Source organism: Drosophila innubila (assembly GCF_004354385.1).
Source record: "Drosophila innubila isolate TH190305 chromosome 3R unlocalized genomic scaffold, UK_Dinn_1.0 2_E_3R, whole genome shotgun sequence".
Taxonomy (NCBI): Eukaryota; Metazoa; Arthropoda; class Insecta; order Diptera; family Drosophilidae; genus Drosophila; species Drosophila innubila.
Genome location: NW_022995380.1, coordinates 30,694,155 through 30,712,964, shown reverse-complemented (window position 1 = coordinate 30,712,964; position 18,810 = coordinate 30,694,155). Strand labels below are relative to the sequence as shown.

Sequence of the window (18,810 nt, the reverse complement as noted above, 5' to 3'; positions counted from 1 at the left end):
TACAATATTTAGAAAAATAATTTTAATATATTAATGGAAAATTCAATGATTGGCAAGCTTGGATTCTGAATTTTTATGTGTTATGGTGCAATGATGAGTGAGTGAGTGAGTAAGGACAAATAGTTTTAGAAAAAGTTTTATGTGCACCTTAGTGATTAAATTGATTCTTGAAAACCAGAATAATTTTCCAAGCACATTCTTCACAACATACTTATTATATATGGCAAAATTCAAATCTCTGGCTTAAAAATTGTTCTTGTAATTTGCATTTTCCGATTAGAGAACGAACATTTAAAACAAGCTTGAACTGTCTGAATATGTACTTAGCATAAGGAGTCTACATACCAAATTTAATGCATCTAGCTCTTATCAACTCTGAGGTCCTTTTGCTTAAAGTTGAAACTTTAAACGGTCAAACAGAAGCATCAATATCGACTCTTTAATATACCCTCGTTTAGAGTATAATAAAAAATAGCAAAGTTGGCATTTCAGATTCAGGCATCAACATTTTTTCACTCGTAGTTTATTTGTGCTCAGGAATCGGATGCTCTCAGGCAGACAGACGATGTTGAGGCGGCTTATTCGAAGCAAGAAGCAATCCATGGATATTGCTATTGAATTCCTTTGCATCCTGCTGAGCTTACCACTGCGCATTGTGCTCTTTGTGCTGCACGTTTACCTGCTGAATGTGGTTGGTCTACTGCAATTGTATAGACTCCTGCTCAAGATGCTGATGGAATTGCTGGCTTCGGCCGAGCGACACCTAAGGTCATCAAATCATTCCAGGAATAGAATTGAATACCGTGTACGGCTGCTCGGACCAATGTTGCGGCATTTTCAAATGCTAATAATACTGCAGTTGGTGCTGCTCGGTCAGCAAACTCGCATTATGTTAAGCTTTTCTCGACTACTGCGGCATTGGTCAAAGACACGCACCTGGATAATCAAGCGTTAGGACTACAAATTATCCAGTGAGTGAGTGAGTCAGTGAGTGCAATAAAGGCTGCCAGCTCATGAAATTTAATGCTCACCGTCTTTTCTTATACCCGTTACTTAAAAAATAAGTTAAAGGGTATATTGTCTCAATTGAAATGTATGTTAGAGCGAGAAGTAGGCATCTGTCTGTCCGTCTGTCTGTCCGTCTGTCTGTCTGTCCGTCTGTCTGTCCGTCTGTTTGTCTGTCTGTCTGACCGTCAGTATGAACAGAAAGATCTCTGAGACTATAAGCGATAGAGCAACCAAATTTGACACACAGATTTCTATATATAGCAAACCACACCCACAGTTTTTAAGATAATACATTTTATATGGTAATTTACGTTATCTATTAATATAATCTATTAACCCACCGAATCGCATCAAGATCGGACCAGTAGAACGGCAGTAATAGCTAACCAAAGTTATTAAAAATTAAGGAAAGCAAGCACCCAGAAGTATGCAGTAGTTTTTATTAGGTACTCATTTCTATAAAGTACTTTAATATATATTGATTTAAGTAACAGGTATTCTATGTTCGGAATATCGACTGTAGCCTCTCCGACTTTTATTTTGGCTGTGGTTTTGGTTTGTGGCCAGTTTGGAATTCGCATTCGCATTCGCTTTTAGCGTGCGCAATTACACTTGAAGAAATCTAGGGGATTTCAGGCGAAAATCCATTTGTCACAATGTTGAGTACGTGAGTCGCCAGCAGTGCGTGTAAATGTGTCGCTTGGGAGTCCACTGCAGAGTCCTGTGACTCCCGAGTCCTCTGACTCGATATTGCACTGCATTGCTGCACAGTTGCACAGTTGCACAGTGGCAGAGTTGCACAGCTGCATTGCAGCGGCTCTATCACAATGACACTTCATTTCTGTTAGCCTCAGCGACATGACGCTATGCCAAAATACACACACACACACATATATATACCTACACATAGCGTCTATAAGTACCTATATATAAGTGTATATATATATATCTATATCTATGGCCATAAACAGAGCCCGTTTATGTGGGGAAAATGCTTGGTTGGCTCAGTGGCCATTGCGGCTTATTTGAGTCAACCAAATCCATTTATATAACGGCGCAGTAAGTACGAGGGTGGCTACAAAAGTAAGACATTTTTAGCCATAAACATTTTATATAATAACAAGAAAGAACGCAAAAGGAAGATTTGATAAAAGTATATCAAAAAAAAAAGTGTAGCAGAAAATTTATTAAAACGTGCTAAGCTAATATTCATTTACTATTTACAAAATTTCTGAGACCTTTTTTTCTGTCAAAAATCATGTCAAATTGGACAAAAATTATGACTTCTTAAGTTACTAGGTCTAAGGTTTGACCAACTTCAAACTGTCATTTCTTGATTAAAACTCAACCGATTTTCAAACGGAATGTCATTATAATCATGTTTCGGTTTATTTATTCATTCTGCATTCAAATTTAATTTATTAAAAAAAAAAAAATATTTTCCCCTCTAGATCTAGTTTTGATTTAAAAGCATAGGGTCCCCCCTTTGAAATTTTGAAAATTGAAAATTTTAAAACTCAAGTTTTCACTTTTAATCAAATCCTTATATCGTTATTAGTATAAAACAACACTTTGAATGGGATTCTGGGACCTTTTATTTTTCTGTCAAAAATCATGTCAAATTGGACAAAAATTATGACTTGTTAAGTTTTTAGGTCAAAGGTTTGACCAACTTCAAACTGTCATAACTTGATTAAAACTCAACCGATTTTCAAACGGAATGTCATTTTAATCATGATTCGGTGTATTTATTCATTCTGCATTCAAATTTAATTTATTAAAAAAAAAAATATTTTCCCCTCTAGATCTAGTTTTTATTTAAAATCATAGGGTCCCCCCTTTGGAATTTTGAAAATTGAAAATTTTAAAACTCAAGTTTTCACTTTTAATCAACTTCTTATATCGTAATTAGTATAAAACAATACTTTAAACGTGATTCTAGGACCTTTTATTTTGGGTCAAGGGTTTGACCAACTTCAAACTGTCATAACTTGATTAAAACTCAACCGATTTTCAAATTGAATGTCATTTTGTACATTGTTCGACCTCTTAATTCATTCTGCTTAAAAATTTTATAAAATACTTTCAAAAAAATAAATTGAATATATTTTTGTGACTTGCGGTTCTTGTTTTAATGTAGTAGATAAGATCAAGCAAGTTGAACTGATGAATTTAAAGCGATTTTAATTAGCTGAGCTCAGAGCCTCACACTTACACTTAGTAGCAGTCATTAAATTTAATATAAATGCGGCGTAAATGAATTGCAGTTTGGCAGAACGACTTGAAAGATGAGTGCTTATACCAGTCAGTTATTTTTTATGTTGCTGCTTGGCATTGTCCTCGCAGTTGCGGCTGATGCGGATTCTTTGAAGCCTGAGGAACTGAAGGTGGATGCGGATCAGCTGGAAGAACTTGATCGTTCACCGCGCCAGACGTCGGTGCAAACCACTAATATAAATATAAATCAAGGTGGCAGAAACGATGCTGGAAACAGATGCAATGGCAGAAACTGCAATGGAGATTGTCAGGGAAGACACTGCAATGGAGGTTGTCAGGGAAGAAATTGCAATGGAGGTTGCCAGGGAAGAAACTGCAATGGAGGTTGCCAGGGAAGAAATTGCCCAGGCAATAATCAGCCTATTTTCGGCATATTTGGCGGAGTTGGATTCGCTGGCTAAAAGCGCGCTTCAATTCAAAGTTTAAATAAAGACAGCAAACAGTAAAAAATAAAAAATAAACCTGTTTAAATATCTGAAGCAAAGGCGGGTTAATATTAGGGTTAGCAATTGGGATTTGGGACTTGGGATTCAGAATGCAGAATGATACGGCTTGAGCTGCGGGCGCTGATAAAAATTGTTATTTCAAATCACGTTGAGTGACACAGGACAAGAAACTTAATCAGCGATGTTAACGATGTGAGACGGAATGACACGATGCCTGGACCCGGATAACAGGCTCTTGGCCTGGCCCATAAAATGGTAACGGGTTTTCTGTTCCGGGTCGCGTTGCTGTATTTTTTTCTAATTCATATGCGTTTCAAGTTTTAATTACGTGGTACAAAAAAAAAAGAAGAAAAAAATGAAGGAAATGCCAGAGAAAACAGCAGCGAAAAATAGACGAAAACGAGCTGACAGGACGTCTGCTAGAGTTGTCCTGACTGACTGAGTGACTGACTGACTGACTGACAGTCGGACGAAGCAGGCGGCGTTGCACCAACATGAACATAACAAAATACGCCCAATCAGCGCAGCAACAGCGGAAGCAACACACACACACACACAGACACAAGCATAAAGATACAGATACGTATAGGAACAGAGATACAGATACAGATACAGATACAACACACAGATGGCAGACAGCAAAAAAGGCGAAAAAATTAAGTAGCGAAATCAGCGGGCGAAACAAAAAAAAAAGAAACAAACAAACACAACACAACACAGCTTAAAGACAGCCTGCTCGACGGGCAGATACCCTGTAATAATACAACAAAAATATAAACTTATAGTTACTAATTTCTACTGCTGTTTATACAAATTTAAACAGTTTTCGATATCAATAAAAGCAATATATTAAGCATTTTCTAGTTGAACAAACACCCTGTAAACAGAAAATTAATAAAATCTTTAAATATTGATATGTATTTCTGTGTATAGATCTTTATCAATTTTCAGGTGTGATCAAAGTGCTTTTATGTCGACTCTAAGATATCCTTTACGGATAGAAAAAATACAGACGAGTTAAACGAAATTATATCCAAAAACAAATGTATCAGAATGAATCTAAAAAATTTAAAAATTCTATTAAAATTTAATATTCTATTAAAAATGTCACATTTTAAATATTAAAATTAGTTTAAACTCTAACTTTTTTGCTTTAATAAAATATTTATCATACTTAAAAAAATATATTTAAAATATAATTACTTTATTAAAATAAAAACTATAAATAATAAATATTAATAATAGAAGCTTCCTTCTTATAGCTGCTGCCTCTTTTCAATAAAATATTCTAAAGAAAACAATTTAAAATTAAACCTTAAACTAACGTAGATACATGTTACATAAATTAGCGTTAGTTTCACACACGCTTTTTAGATGTTTTAATTAATACAGGGTATAAAAAAGTTACGAGTAGCATGAACTGGGAACCAAGAACTGAGAAGTAAAATAAAAAAAAGAGAAGAGAAGAGCAGAGCACAAGTATAACAGGATAAAGGCGTTGCATGCCAAGGATTATCTGCGGCACAGGGAAACTAAAAGCGGTTGGGGAACCAGAGGGGAAAGAGGATGTGAGGAAAATAAGAAAAATGGTAGCACGCAAAAATTGTGAACTCACTTGACGTGGCTCATTCTGGTTGAGCTGCCATCGCCCCTTCAGTCATCTCTTCAGAGCATCTCGCTGCCATCGGGAGAAAACCCAATGCCAAACGGCATGACAACGTCGTTTGGCGTTGACGGCAACGCTTCGCTATAAGCAACAAACCAGCGTGACAACAACAACAACAACAACAATAAGAAAGAAGGCTATAGTTCATTTGCTCGATTGTTTAACACCAAGTACTCAAATCTTCACAGCCGCTGCTTCATTTAATAAATTATACATGTATAAAAATAATATAAATAAACTTCTTTAAATATATCTTTACATTTGTTATTTTGTAAATAATAAAAATCGTAAAAAAAAATATATTTAAAAAAAGACAAATCAAAATACATTTTTAATCGGAGTTTTAAAAATTTACAGCCGATTTAAAAGGTAATCAATATCAAAATAAAATAAATCGTAAAAAAAATAAATATTTAATTATAGACAAATCAAAATACATAAATATTATAATAATAAAAATCGTAAGAAAATAAATATTTAAAAATAGACAAATCAAAATACATTTTTAATCGGAGTTTTTTTATTTTGTGATATTTTATTGTTTTGTGAAAAATGAAAAACAAAAAATTATTTATAAAAATTTATAAAAAAAAATTTTGAATTGAATTTAAACAGAGAAAAAATTTAAACAAAAAAAAAATTTTAAACAAAAATAGAAAAATAATGTTTTAAATAAAGACTAATCTTTCGGAGTTCAAAATAAAATTGTACCGCAATTTGATATTTGGTTTCTACTTTTTGCAATAATTACAGACAACTAAACAACAAGAACTTCATATGAATTTTTTTGATTTAATTATGAAAAAGATAAAAAAAAAAATATCTAAATACATTAGTAACAGAACAAAATTTTTTTAAATAAGGCAAATCTTTCTATATTAATTTTTCAGTTTTGTTTCTTCTTTGTCCAATATTTGCAGACAAATAAACTTAAAAAAAAAATATATGACTTAATTGTTTTTTGTTTTCACCATCTATCTAACATGACTAAGCGTCATTGAGTCATCTTTTACGTCACTTTGGCACTATAATTTCATGAAAAACGATTTTAAAATATTAAAGAACAGTTGCCTGCGTTGTAAGAACTCTAAAACACCAAAAATTGATTGCTTCAACTCTTATGGTCTTTTTACAAACATTGTCACAAACTTATAAGCCTTGTGTATGCATTGACTGCTGGGCTAACAATAACAGCACAGAATTTTTGCTAACAACGTAAATATGCACGAGACATGAGGCACATGGCACTTGGCAGTTGGAAGTTGGTAGCTGGCAGCAGCTGGCCAAAATCGTTGCTGCCACAGCTGCGATCAGCTAGCAGGATTTGACAGTTACCAGTTGCCAGTTACCAGTTGCCACAAAAAAGAAGGGAGAGAATAGAGTGAGGCGAATATTGGCATACGAATTTCTTAGTAAGTAATTAACAATTACAATGATGCGATGGCAGCTTAACTGCTTGGTCAGAACATCATGCTTGAATGGCAAACGCAGAACTTGATTGACCGTCAGCTGCTATCAGCATCAAATCCCCGTCTGTCTGTCCGTCTGTCTGTCCGTCTGTCCGTCTGTCTGCCTGTGGCTTGCTTGTGTAATATCCGAATAGACTCGTCAATTTATTTTCCTCTTTTTTATGCCCGAATAAATACACAATTTGAGCATTGCTTTAACAACAATTTAAAATGTATTGTAACTATTATGCCAATAATATGGCTATCCATGCAAGTTTTATTATTTATTTAAATATTTTATCGATTGCCCAAGGTATTTTTACACTTACACACAATATTCATGTAAAGACTTCAATCTTAAGCATGGAATCGAATTTTTGCCAACATTTTCAATGAAATTAAAGACTTGAATATATTTATTCATGCATTATTCTCTTTCTTAGGATTAAAAATATAAAATTTCAACTTTTTATAACTATAAGCGTAAGCATTTAAGCTAGCATTAGCATTATTATTAAAATTTTTATTAATATTAACAATTTATTAGCATTGGCGCTGAATTTTTCATTAAAATTAACATTAGTGGCTTTATTATTAAAATTTTCATAATGATAAGTATTTTCATTATCAATAGCATTTGCAGTACTTCTTTCATTGCATAAAATATTTAAGAATTAAGTAATACTATCATATGTATTAGCATTAGAAGAGGTATTAGGAGTACCATAAGCATTATCATTAGTTTTTATTTATTTATTTTTATTATTATTTTTCAAGCTATAATTTTTTGCTGTCTCTGTTACTATAATCATTAGAATTAACATTGGTATTAGCATTATAATTAACATTATTTACCCTACAATAAAGGGTACCAGCTAGTCTAATACCAACGACTCTAAGCGAATATTTATGTTGTGCTTAAGAATTTAATATTTTAAAGTGTCTTTATCTCGCACACAATCAAAATAGCATAATGAAACATTTCTATTGTTAATTTGTTGAGTGTGTTGTAATATTTAATTATATTTGCGGGACGCAACAAAGAAGGAAGAGAAGAAAAAACGGCGTAGGAGTAAAGGAAATGAAACGCACGTAGCTCATACAAAAAAGTTTGCCATTGAAAAATCTTGTGGAAAAAAAATGCCCTAATTAAACAGTTTGTCAGTAATGCAAATAAACTTTGTTCAACTTTTGCGTACCGCCAACTTATCGCTTTTGGCTCGAGCACAAAATGAGAACGTTGTTTTCCCATTTCCCCCCAACTTTTCCGCTGGCTGCTTATTATTATTTTCACTTTTTGGTCAAACACACAAAAATGTAATTATTAAAAAATTATGCTAAACACGCAATAAAAAAGTTGCTAAGTAAAAAATTAACAAAAAAGAGACCAAAAAGAAACGAATGCGAAGCGAACAAAAATGTATTTTTAAAAGGCAAACGGTCAGGTTATTCTTTTTGCCATTGAAGAAAAGAAACTGGCAAAGCAACAGGAGCAGAGACGAAAAAAGAATACGAAAATTAACAATTGTTAATTTGAAAATTGCACACAAATGCGTAATGTGAAAGTTTTTTTGCAGACTCCGGACTTGGACTCCACAGTCGGACTTGGTTTGCTTCCTAGTTAGTCGACTGGGCCACTTGTTAAGTGTTAATGAAATAATTATGCCAACTTTTGCTAGCCACCATTCTTCTACGCACATAAATATATATGTGTATACGTATTTATAGAAATATATACACTGATACAAATTGTAGCTGTGGTCGCTTTTTTTTGTCTCCTTAAATTTAATTAAAGAGATATTTTCAAATTTGACATTAATTTCTATACATTTTAATATTTTAAATATCACTGATATAGTTATCACACCTTTTAACTGGACATAAAAAAACCGGCTCTTAGTTTTAAAAGCACATATTTTGCCTATAGACCTTCTGTCTAAGAACCGTATGTTTATAAAAAGAGAAAGCCACAAATTCTCAAGAATAAGCATCTTGATTGTAGCAGCACTAATCTTTTTTAATAATTTTCTGTTTACTTTGTTTTGTTTATTAATAAAATATTTAGGTCGACTGAAAGACTACTTTTTTAATTCCTATTTTTTATTTTTAAAAAATTTTATCTATTCAAGTTGTTTTTAAAAATATGTATATATATTGTGAACTGTAGAAACTCTCAATTTTTACAGTGTATGTAAATAAAATATTATTAAATAAAATATAGATCAACTAAAAGACTTGTTTATTTACTTTAACGTTTATTATTTATAAAAAAAATTGTATCTGTTAAAGTAGTACCACTAATCTTTTTTAATAATTTTATGTTAGCTTTGTATTGTTTTTTAATAAAATATTAAGGTCGACTCAAGGACCACATTTATATTTACTTTTTATTATTGATACAAAAATGCTGGATATTAAAGTTGTTTTAAAAAATATATATTTACATTGTGAACTTTAGAAAGTTTAGAGTTTTTTACAGTGTATGTAAATAAAACATTATTAAATAAAATATAAATCGACTGAAAGACCACTTGTTTATTTACTTTAACGTTTATTATTAAAAAAAAAAAATTGTATTTGTTAAAGTATCTTAAATAAAAAATATATATATATTGTGAACTTTAGAAACTCTAATTTTTTACAGTGTATGTATATATAAGTCCTGTGGGGGCATGCCTCAAACCACTTCAGTTTTATTGTGTTGCCTTCAAGTGTGAGTTTTGCGACTTGCTGCCACTTGAGTACAGTTTCTCTTTCCCCTCTCACTCTCCCTCTCTCTATCTTCCTCTCGCTCTCCGGTTTTTTTTTTTTTAATTCGATAAACTGCCCTCTAAAGACGTCGACGTCGACGCTGAGGACAACAATGAGTTCGACCTTGTGCTGAGGCTGCGCCTAAAAGCAGGCAACGATTTTGTTGCCTTTGGAGGCCTTCTAAGCCGCTTAATTACAATGAGTTGGTCCTTAGAGGCGTGGTGGGGCGGTGCCTGGCAGTATATTTACTTAAGACGCAAAAATGTGATTAACAAGTGTGAAAAGCCGCTCCTCACTTACTTTGATTTCCATTTAATTTTATTATGCGCATTTTCCCTGTGTCTTGCAGCAAGTTTGCAAGTCCGGAAGTTTCACTCTTGCTCGAATAACTTTAATTGATTTAGTTGTGCTCTCTCTAAATGTGTGTGTGTGTGTGTGTGTGTGTATTCAATTACTTAAAAACGGCTTGCCAAAGTGTCGAGCAGTTTGACTTAAAAATTAGCGCAAGTTTTGTGGCCTCCCCTCGCTCACTCCGCTCTCTCTCCGCACTCTCTCTCTCTTTTTAAATGCCAGCACATGGACAAAGTTGGCTGACAGCTAAAGTTTTTTTGGTGGCGTGGCCCAAAACACCACATGCATCATTATCAAAGCCAAATGACAGGTGTGCGCATGCCAATTTCAGCAGCTCTAATTGAATTTAGTAAACTATATATGTATATATCACATATATACATATATACATATGTATATATACCATCCACGTTTGTCTGCACTCGATTGTCTGCTGGGTTTTTTGGCCAACAAACTTTTACGCTGTCATTGTAATACACACCTTATCAGACTGACTGTTTTTGGCCACCTTCAACGCGGCTTCATTGTTGTCCTTGTTGCACACTGACAAAAAAAATTTTCTTAAATCCAGATTTTGGTCTCAGAACTAAGATTTTTGTTCTTAAAACAAGTTCTTATTTTAAAAATAAATGTTTTTCAAATTAAAATCAAAAAAAAAAATGCTTTATTATATTTATAATATTTTTTTTTTTTTTTTTTAAATGCTTTATTATATTTATAATATTTTTTTTTTAATTTTGATTTATATACATTTTATTCTGTCTTAGTAATTTTATAAATGTTAATTTTATTTGTTACTAGTGGGATTCGAACCGGCGCCTTCTGTTTCACTACTGAAGCGGTTTCTCTAACCAGAACGCCACGGGTCCATTATTTTTTTGTACATATTTAATTATTTATTTTATTTTTATTCTTATATTAAGATTTGAAAATTTTTAGATTAATAATCTTAGCTTTTGTAACAATCTTATTTTAAAAATAAAATATTTAAGATAAATTTATTTGATTTTTAAAGTTGATTTTTTTTTGCAGTGTAGTTTTTGATATAGTTTGTTGTAGTTGTTGCTGTTGTTGTTGTTGTCGCTGCAGGCTGCGTGTCGTGCAAATCCCCAGCAAGTTGTTGCCTCTCTTTACCCCTCCCCCCACCCCTCTCAGGCCAGCAGCCATGCCACCAAACAATTAACGTTAATGGATCATGGTAAACTTTTTCGCCTTTTTCCAGTGTTGCAATCCCAGCGGTGCGTGTAAACTGGCAAAAGTAGCAAAAGGCAACAAACTGGGGCAACCATCAAACAGACTGCTTGCTGCTCTTGCCACTTGGCATATGAGAGGAGATGCTGACGCTTCTTCTCCCTTTCCCTCGCTCTTCACTCATCGAATATCTCTTTATGCTTTGAGCGTCTTTCGACACCGTCGCACAGTGGTAGCTATCTTTTTATGAATATTTAGCTTATTTTCTTTCATTATTTATATTTAATTATTGTGAGACTATAAGCAGCTAATACAAGAATAAACACTTAAATGATAATTTTAAATTAATAAGAAATAGAACAAAATTAGCTATGTAAAATTATAAATAAATTTATAAAAATATATGTTTTTTTTTTAAATAATAAATTAGCATTTTTGCAAAATTAAATTGACAAGCTTCATAAAAAATCTAAAAAAATTTATAGTTCATTAAGATCTAAAATATTCTGTCATATAAAACGCAATCAATTACAAATTAAATGTATTTATGATTTATTTATTTAAAAATATTTTTTTATATAACACGCAATCAGTTATAAATTATATGTATTTATAATTTATTTATTAAAAACATATTTTTATATAAAACACAATAAATTTTAAATTAAATTTATTAATTATTTATTTATTTAAAATATGTATTTCCAATGTAGATGTAAAATATTCCTTATATTTAATTTAAATTTACATATATTTGCATTTTTAAAATTTTTTTAACGAAAACTAAACTATTAAAATATATGACTGAAACAATAGTTTTTTTAAGTTATAAAATATAAGTAATGAAAATATTCAAATTATATAAATAGAAATTTATGAAAAATACAATTTCTTAAGATCCAAGCAAAGATGAAAGTTTTTAAATTTAACTATTCCAACTATAATATTAATATTTTTTCTAATTTTTAACAATTTTGTATGCAAAAACTGTTTCTCATAACTGAAAAATATTTAACATATTTGATTCACTTTTACTAGTCAATTTAATTCAACCAAGTAATTTTAATTGCTATATTTTAAAAAATTTCACTTTTTAAAAAGCTATAGCAAATAAACAAAGACTTTTAAAACTATGTAGTTTGCAGTATTTAGTAGCTTATTGATTTCCAAAGCGAATATAAATTTTTGACAAATGTTTTTGCAATTTTGATCACGGTTTGGCAAGTTTTCCGCTGTCTTATGCTGTTTTGCGTGCGCCCGCTACAAGTTTCTGAGCACTTTTCGCTTTTCACGATTTTCTTTGCTTTTCTTTTACTTTTCGATTGGCGCAAGAGATCGCGACTGGAAAGGAGTGGCAGGGAGAGAGAGACAGGAAGTAAGGCAGGCAGGGGGAAGGGAGTTAGAGAGGGGGAGGGGGAGTGGAAGCGAACAAACGCGCTCAACTTTTAACACACTCAAGTGTCGTAATTTTGGCTGCTTTTTCGCACACAAAACAATATTAATGCTGGTAGTTTGGCGACTCCTCACCCCCCTCCCACTCAGTTAGCACCCTCATATACATACTGATATGTGGGTTGGGTGGTTTTAGCCCCTCACTCCCACCCCAAATGGAAGTTAAATGAAAAGTTTTGCTTGCGCTGCAAACACGTCGCTTCCTGTCGTCTGACGCTTTTGCTATGCGTCGCTGATTTTGCTGACTGACTTTTAGGCTTTGAGTCAAGTTGCAAACACACACACACACACACACACACATAGATATCTTTATATATAGACGGCAGTGCGTGTGTTCTCTCATGTATGCAATGGTAGAATGTTTATGTGTGTGTATCTCAACTATTGAGCATGTTTTCAAGAGGTTTCTCTGGTTCGCCAAAAACTCCCACAACGCAGCAAAATTAAGCTAAAACAAGAAAGCACTCTTATCGTTGGCTTATCGAAGATTTAATACCCTAACTAATTGTGGTCTTGGAAACTCGAGTTTAAGGATATTTAATTAAACAAGGTTTTGAAAATAGTTAATTGAATAATTAATTTCAAATGATTAATCAAAATGCAGCAAATAAATAATTAATTTCAAATGATTAATCAAAATGCAGCTATACAAAATTATATAAATATGGTACATATAATATTTATTACTTATTATTTAATTTTTTTTTTTTTTTAAATTAACTTTTTATTTAATTCATATATATTACTATCTGTCGACTGGCAACCATCGATGTTAAGTCAATAAATAAATTATATAATATATAATCATAAATAATAAATATTTAATATGCCAGATTTTAAGCCGAGTTGCTGAAAATTTTTCGAATTTACATTAAATTAAATATATGGTGTGTTTTAAATACATTCAAGAACTAAAGAGCATTTTGTAAGTTTTAGTAGGTTTTATAGAGATATTCGAATGCTAAAAAAATATCTAAGTTTTCATGTTCTTCCATTGTTAGCAATAGTCAAGTAATTTAATTACCATGTCAACGAAAAATAAACAAATTTTTTTATACAACACCCCATTTATTTATTAATGATCTACACTGCAGCTATATGATATAGTAATCTGATATCAATAAAACTTACTTAAGTTATAGTTAACAGATTTTTTAAGTTCGATTGGAATATCAAATAAAATTTCCATAAAACAACTCAATTTCTAATAGATAATTTCAATATGATATGGTTAATAAAATAAATGATTATTTTTGGTGAACACACTCTAACTTAAAGCTGAAAAAAATTTCATATTCATATTTCTTTAAAAATACAAAAGTTTTATAACAACAAAACATATTTCAAGCGATGTTTCCTAGGACAGCTATAAGATATAGTTGTCCGATTTTGAAAAAATTTAATGAGAAGTTGGAAAACACACAATTACAGAGATTTGATGAACGTAATTAAGATATTCTGAAAAATGTAAAAGATTTTCTTAAAATCTAAAATATTTCAAGAAATGTTTTCCACGACAACTGCATTGTCATATGTCTAGCTCATTTCAACATCTTTGCTGCATTTATTTAGAGGAAACAGCTGTGCCGAGTTACAACCAAGGAACTGGTAGAAAGAGAGGCAAACAGACAGTGGAAACTGCCTTTAACGACTCAGCTGTTGACCTTGAGAAAGTTACGCCCACTGCATTTCATTACACATTTCGTGACACAACTATAATGCCCAGTGCAAGGGTATAATGAATGGCAAATGGGGCCAAAGCGGAAGTTGTGTCGTCAGGCACGAAGAAGCCGCAGCCAAAGGTAGGCAGATGTGGCATGCGGCATGTGGCGTGTGGCATGTGGTAGGCAGCAAGCAGCAGAAGCAGCAGCAGCAAAAAACTTTTTTCGGGCGCAGCTTAAAAGTTATTAGCGTGGTATTTCCTTACTCTCACACTCTTTCTGCCATTAGCCCAGTAACCAAAGGGTTAACAGGGCTTATAGATTTGTGACAATGTCTGATTTTAAATAGATAAAAAATAGCCTCAAGACTTGGCATACTGAAACTGTGCCATTTTTTGGCATGTTTGCTCAAAATTTAATTTCAATATGTTAACAAACGGCACACATTATTAAAATATATTTTTTTATGGTACCCCAAAATTATATTTTTTTCATTTTCATTTAAAAAAATATTTAAAAAACTTTTTTTGTCATGAACTTATAAAAATTATATTTATTTTTTGGTAATATTTAGTTTCTGTTGAGAAAAAAAACGTTCCTATAATAATAATAAATAATTAAAATAAAATTTTGGTTTTTCTTTCGTTTGGTAAAAAAAAAATACTCAATCAGAGCTGTTCTACAAATCTCTAACAATTGTTGGTGTTCCTGAAAACAAGCAACCAATACATTCAAATGTCAAAAAAAAAATTTGAGGGATTTAACAAAATGTAAAATTTTTTTTAATTATATTAAATTATATTATATTATATTATAATTTAATAACATTTTTGTTATATTTTTTATGAATTTGTAAATAATAGAAAACATTCTTAAGCATAAAAATTTTATTGAAACTAGAACTATGTAAGCAGCTGATTTTTTTTTAATTTGAAAATAATTATTTAGAAAAACAAAATCTCTGACACTTAATAAATATCGACATTTCGAACGGTTGTTTTTAAAAGCAATTCTCTTCAAAAACTCTAGAGATTTCTGAAAGTCAAAATAAGTTAATATAATTGAAAACAATAATTGTTTCTGATTCTATGTGTCATAAAAATAAATATTTGTTATGATATTTTGCTAAAAATTATATTATATTATATTAAATTGAATAAAAACTTCTTATATTTTTTATGAATTTGTTAATTATATCAAATATTCTTAGGCATAAGAATTTGAATAAAACTGGAACTAAGTTAGAGGTAGCCGAATTTATTGACTTTGAAAATATGTTTAGAAAAACTAAATCTCTGACACTTCACGAATGACGACATTTCGAGCGGTTGTTTCAAAAACTCTAAAGATAAATAAATAAATCTAATTAAAAAATTTAATTGTTTCTGATTCTATGTATCATATAAAAAAATATTTCTTTTGATATTTTGTTAGAAATTAGCTAAGAAAATAATTTTAGGTTTGTTGAAGCCCCCAAATATTATATATTTTGTTGCTCTTCTATTATAAAATTTTATTATACGTTATACTATTTTTTATAATTTCCATTTTCATTTTATATCTTGAATGTATATTTTTTTTTTTCGGTAAATATATTATATGTTTTATTTTTCATTTATTTTTTCATAATTTATATTTTCACAAGTCTTTCCAAGGCTGCTCGGCATCTTAAAGTCGAGCATTCTTTCGTCTCTGCCTGTCTCTTTCTTCGCTGAGGTGAGAGCAAAAATGGCAATGCTGCCAAGCGAGGAATTCCTGGCAAGTTGCTTGCTATTCATATTTGTGTGTTGAGGCTTAGTACGTTATTAAGTTGTTACGTTTTTGGCCTGTTACAAACAGCAACAACTACCAATGGCAAGAGTAACAACAACAACAACAACTACAAGGCGTGGAGGCCAAGACTGCTCTCAAAGGTATTGCGTGATATTTCAATTTGTTTTTAGTTGTAAGTGGCTTAAAATGATTTAATAACTCATCAAGGGATTTGCTTGTTGTTGCATATTTGCTTTAGTTTCTTGAATTCCCATTCCCATTCCCATTCCCAATCTCATTTAGCTATTTGCTTTGCGAACAGTCTAATAAAAGGAGTGGTTAGAGGGAGAAGAGAAGGGAAGGCTAACTTACCTTAGCCACATTTAAGCTTGTCAAACTTTTTAAGTAGTTTTGATGTTTTTGGCCATATTAAAGAAGTTTTCTATTAGTTTTTGCGCATTTGTTGGGCATCATCATTAATACAAATAGCAAACTTAACTATGCATATAATTATGCATATATTTACTTAGACACACACACATCTACATATATATATATATTTACCCACTCTTTGGTATTTAACATTCATAATGAGCAATATTCGGGTGCGCATACTTTTTGCGTGTGCTGTGCAAATATTTAAAATGCCATTTTAAGGGCTCTAAATGCGCCCCAGGGATGCTCTGTCAGCCGCCAAAACTATTTGTGTGTTACACACACACAAACACATCTACACACACATACAGACACATAAACCACACACCGACTTTATCCTGTTTGTTTAGTCGATTTAAAATTTGCGCAAATTAAGCCAAATCAATTTTTGGGGCAACAAAATTGCACATTTTGCGATGCGATTTCGATTTAGTTTTAGTTCTACACTGTTAAAACAAATTTTCTAAAATCTATATCTAAAAATGCATTGAGAACAAATAATTCTTAAAGAAAGCACATCTTGGTTTTGAAGAACATTTCAAATAATATTAAGTTCTTATGATAAGAATAAATGTTTTTAAAATTTTAGTCAAAAAATAAAAAAATTTTTTAATTATAATTTTTTTTTTTTATACTTTTTTCTATTTAATAGAACATATTTATAATTTCCTAACAATTTAAGATTTATATTTTTATATTATATCCTTGTATTGATTTTTTAGAATAATATTCTTAGTATTAGTAATATTTACTTAAAATGGAGTTGTTTGAAGAATAAAAATATATATATAAGATGAATGTTCTTGATTTTAGAAGTTGACCTTTTCTTTCAGTGCAGTTTCTGGTTATGGGTATCATCACGCATAACCCAAGGGAGTTAACAAATCGACCTGCTCCGAAAACAGAAAACAGTGTGACCAGTCACGTAGCACAAATGTATCGAGTGGGCTGTAAATGTGGCAACTAAACTGCTGACCAGTTGTGCCTGACCCCAAACGAAAAAACCCGACAAACTGTGGCAGCTTGTGGTCTATACATACTTCCTAGAGAGCGTGGGGGGGGGGGGGGGAAGGGGGCATGTGGCAAGTTGCAACGTTAAATTTGACAACTTGGAAAATTCTCCAACAGTCAGAGAGCTAAGCGCAGCAAACAAACTTGTTTGGGAATTTTCTTTTGTGTATTTCTATGGCCAAAAGCATTCAATATGGCTAATTACACAACATTGTGAAGGGTCATTGTACAATGGGTGACAAGGCCAGAAATTGATGACAAATTGAATTGATTTTAATTATGATTTTTCTTAACTCTACAAATATTTATAAACTATTGATGTTTCTTTAATTTGATAAAATATTTATTAAATTTATGCATTTACTAGCAACTTTCAACAACAACTTATTAACAAATTAATTAAACAGTAGAGAAAAACAGCAAACGCTTTAAATTGATGAATTTATGATACATATTATTTATGATGAATCTTTATAAAAAAAATTTTACTGACTGAATTTTGGACTTAAATTAAATTTTTTTTAAAATTGTATATAAATAATAACAAATAAATATAGCAGAGGGGATTAATGGATTGACTTTGCGTATTATATTTGATGAATCTTTTTTTAATGGCGTTTAAATGTGACTTTCACTATATACTATATCGTATATTCATAAACATTTTATGCTTTTATGAATTATTCAATTAATTATAATTTATTCATAATTTTTCCAGTTGGGAAGTTGAAGAAGCATGGAATCGAAGTTTTTATTGATCTTTTTTGTGCATGTTTTTCCAATTAAATTTAAGTCTGACATTTTTAATACTAAGTTCAAGTGTATTTTAATCTATCAACATTTGATTAAGTTTAAATATGTATAAAAATATTAGAAATATGTATATCAAGATTTTAAATATATAATATAATTAATTATAATTATAATTTAATATAATAATTGAAGCAGTTGTATTTAAGTTAATACATATTTTTTGCAAACTAATTGCACAATTTTAAGATTTCGAAAATCATAGTGTTTAATATGTGAAAATTAAATTTAAATTTATTTGCCATTTGTTATACAAATTCTCATATCGTTATAGCTGTTTCAAGCTAATGGCTTTCGCTTTTGGCTCCCATTGTTTTAAATTTGTCTGGACTTTTCTGGCACTGTGTGTGTGTGTGTGTGTGTTGCAAGTTTCTGTCGTCGTCTTCATTGTAGTCGTCACAAAAGTTTCAACGCCATGTGCCTGCTGGCGGCATGTGTTCAAGAGTTAAGTTGCCCCAACTGTGTGCGGGTTTAGCTCCACATAGAGCACCCTATACTATACACTGAAAAAAAGACCAACTTCTAAAATCAAGAATACTCATCTTATAAAT

The 18,810-nt window shown here is 31.2% G+C and overlaps 2 protein-coding genes across 2 annotated transcripts; both read left to right on the top strand.

Annotated features, from left to right (window-relative positions):
• Positions 1–542: 542 nt before the first annotated feature.
• Positions 543–1,024, top strand: LOC117791489. Its single transcript, XM_034631265.1, has one exon. It carries the CDS (start codon positions 545–547, stop codon positions 953–955), a length of 411 nt encoding a protein of 136 aa, XP_034487156.1. The 5' UTR covers positions 543–544; the 3' UTR covers positions 956–1,024.
• Positions 1,025–3,296: 2,272 nt separating this feature from the next.
• On the top strand, positions 3,297–3,742 carry LOC117789535. Its single transcript, XM_034628567.1, has one exon. The coding sequence runs from the start codon at positions 3,297–3,299 to the stop codon at positions 3,684–3,686; it is 390 nt and encodes a 129-aa protein (XP_034484458.1). The 3' UTR covers positions 3,687–3,742.
• Positions 3,743–18,810: the final 15,068 nt, after the last annotated feature.

Bases quoted from the DNA above. Each gene is read 5' to 3' on its own strand.
- LOC117789535 (XM_034628567.1), top strand. From the start codon at position 3,297: ATGAGTGCTTATACCAGTCAGTTATTTTTTATGTTGCTGCTTGGCATT.
- LOC117791489 (XM_034631265.1), top strand. From the start codon at position 545: ATGCTCTCAGGCAGACAGACGATGTTGAGGCGGCTTATTCGAAGCAAG.